Source organism: Plasmodium cynomolgi (assembly GCF_000321355.1).
Source record: "Plasmodium cynomolgi strain B DNA, scaffold: 1591, whole genome shotgun sequence".
Lineage (NCBI taxonomy): Eukaryota > Apicomplexa > Aconoidasida > Haemosporida > Plasmodiidae > Plasmodium > Plasmodium cynomolgi.
This window is the reverse complement of record NW_004193302.1, coordinates 1-1,028: the sequence shown is the minus strand read 5'-3', so window position 1 is coordinate 1,028 and position 1,028 is coordinate 1. Positions and strand designations below refer to the sequence as shown.

The following is a 1,028-nucleotide window of genomic DNA, read 5'->3' as shown; positions in this document are numbered from 1 at the left end:
CGGTTTTGTTGAATTTTAAGACGTGCGAAGGAACCTAATGGTGTAAACTATGTAAAGAAAGTACAGATGCATTTAAAGCAGTTTGAATATTGTATCAATATTTATTCTCAATTAAGTCCCAAATGAATTTACTTATGATGTTTATGTATTAAATGAAATAATTATTAACCTTATACAAAATAAATAAAGTGGCAGATACCACTAATGTTACAGAAAACGCAATAAATACACTGTTTTGTGATATTTCGGTACCAAAATCAGATTCGTCGAAACTTCTATCTTCGTCTGTATAACCTTTTAATTCCAATGTAAATGGTAAAATTTCTCCTGTGCATAACTTTTCTTTAGAAAGATATGTATAGGTGTATATATGAAAATTTAACAATGCCTTACAAAATGCACTATTTATAAAGTCATTACAATCCCGTGTGTAATTTTTGAATAGGGAAACACATTTATCTATTTCTTCACAGTTTTTACTTTGTGGATATGTAATTTTGAATTTATCAATAATAGAATAGAGTTCGTACAATTTCCCCATTTTTTCATATATTTTTTTATCTAAATGTTGAATATATTTCTTGCAATATTTACGAAGTTGGAATGATTCTTCTTCAAATTTATTTATCAAATTGTCGTAAAATTCCTTAGTTTTATAATCAGAATTATTAAATTCACTGATTTCTTTATGTATAACATAGTTTAAATACATACAAACATCATTATTATCAGCCAAGTCATTATCATGTGAAATAGAAAACATTATAAAATCTGCAATTTTTTGCAGGCAGATTTAAAAGTTCTGCCATTATATTCCTCATGGAAAAGTTTATTAATAGAGTCGCATTCCGAATTATAAACAGATTCATCCGTTTCGGGTTCTACATTGTAATTTCTCTCAAATGTAGGAAATAATCTTATATTTTCATACTAAAAATAAGATTATGTATAATAACATTAAATAATATCAAGTTTACATATCATAAATATATATTTATATTTTAAAAATGAAATATGGCAATATTAAA

General features: G+C 25.2%; 1 protein-coding gene across 1 annotated transcript; it reads right to left on the bottom strand.

Moving 5' to 3' along the window:
• Positions 1 to 148: 148 nt before the first annotated feature.
• On the bottom strand, positions 149 to 763 carry PCYB_008170 (hypothetical protein; the record flags this gene model as incomplete). The annotated part of the gene is made up of 2 exons (XM_004228238.1): positions 149 to 169; positions 200 to 763. 2 exons carry the CDS (start codon positions 761 to 763, stop codon positions 149 to 151), a joined length of 585 nt encoding a protein of 194 aa, XP_004228286.1.
• Between the last annotated feature and the right edge of the window lie 265 nt (positions 764 to 1,028).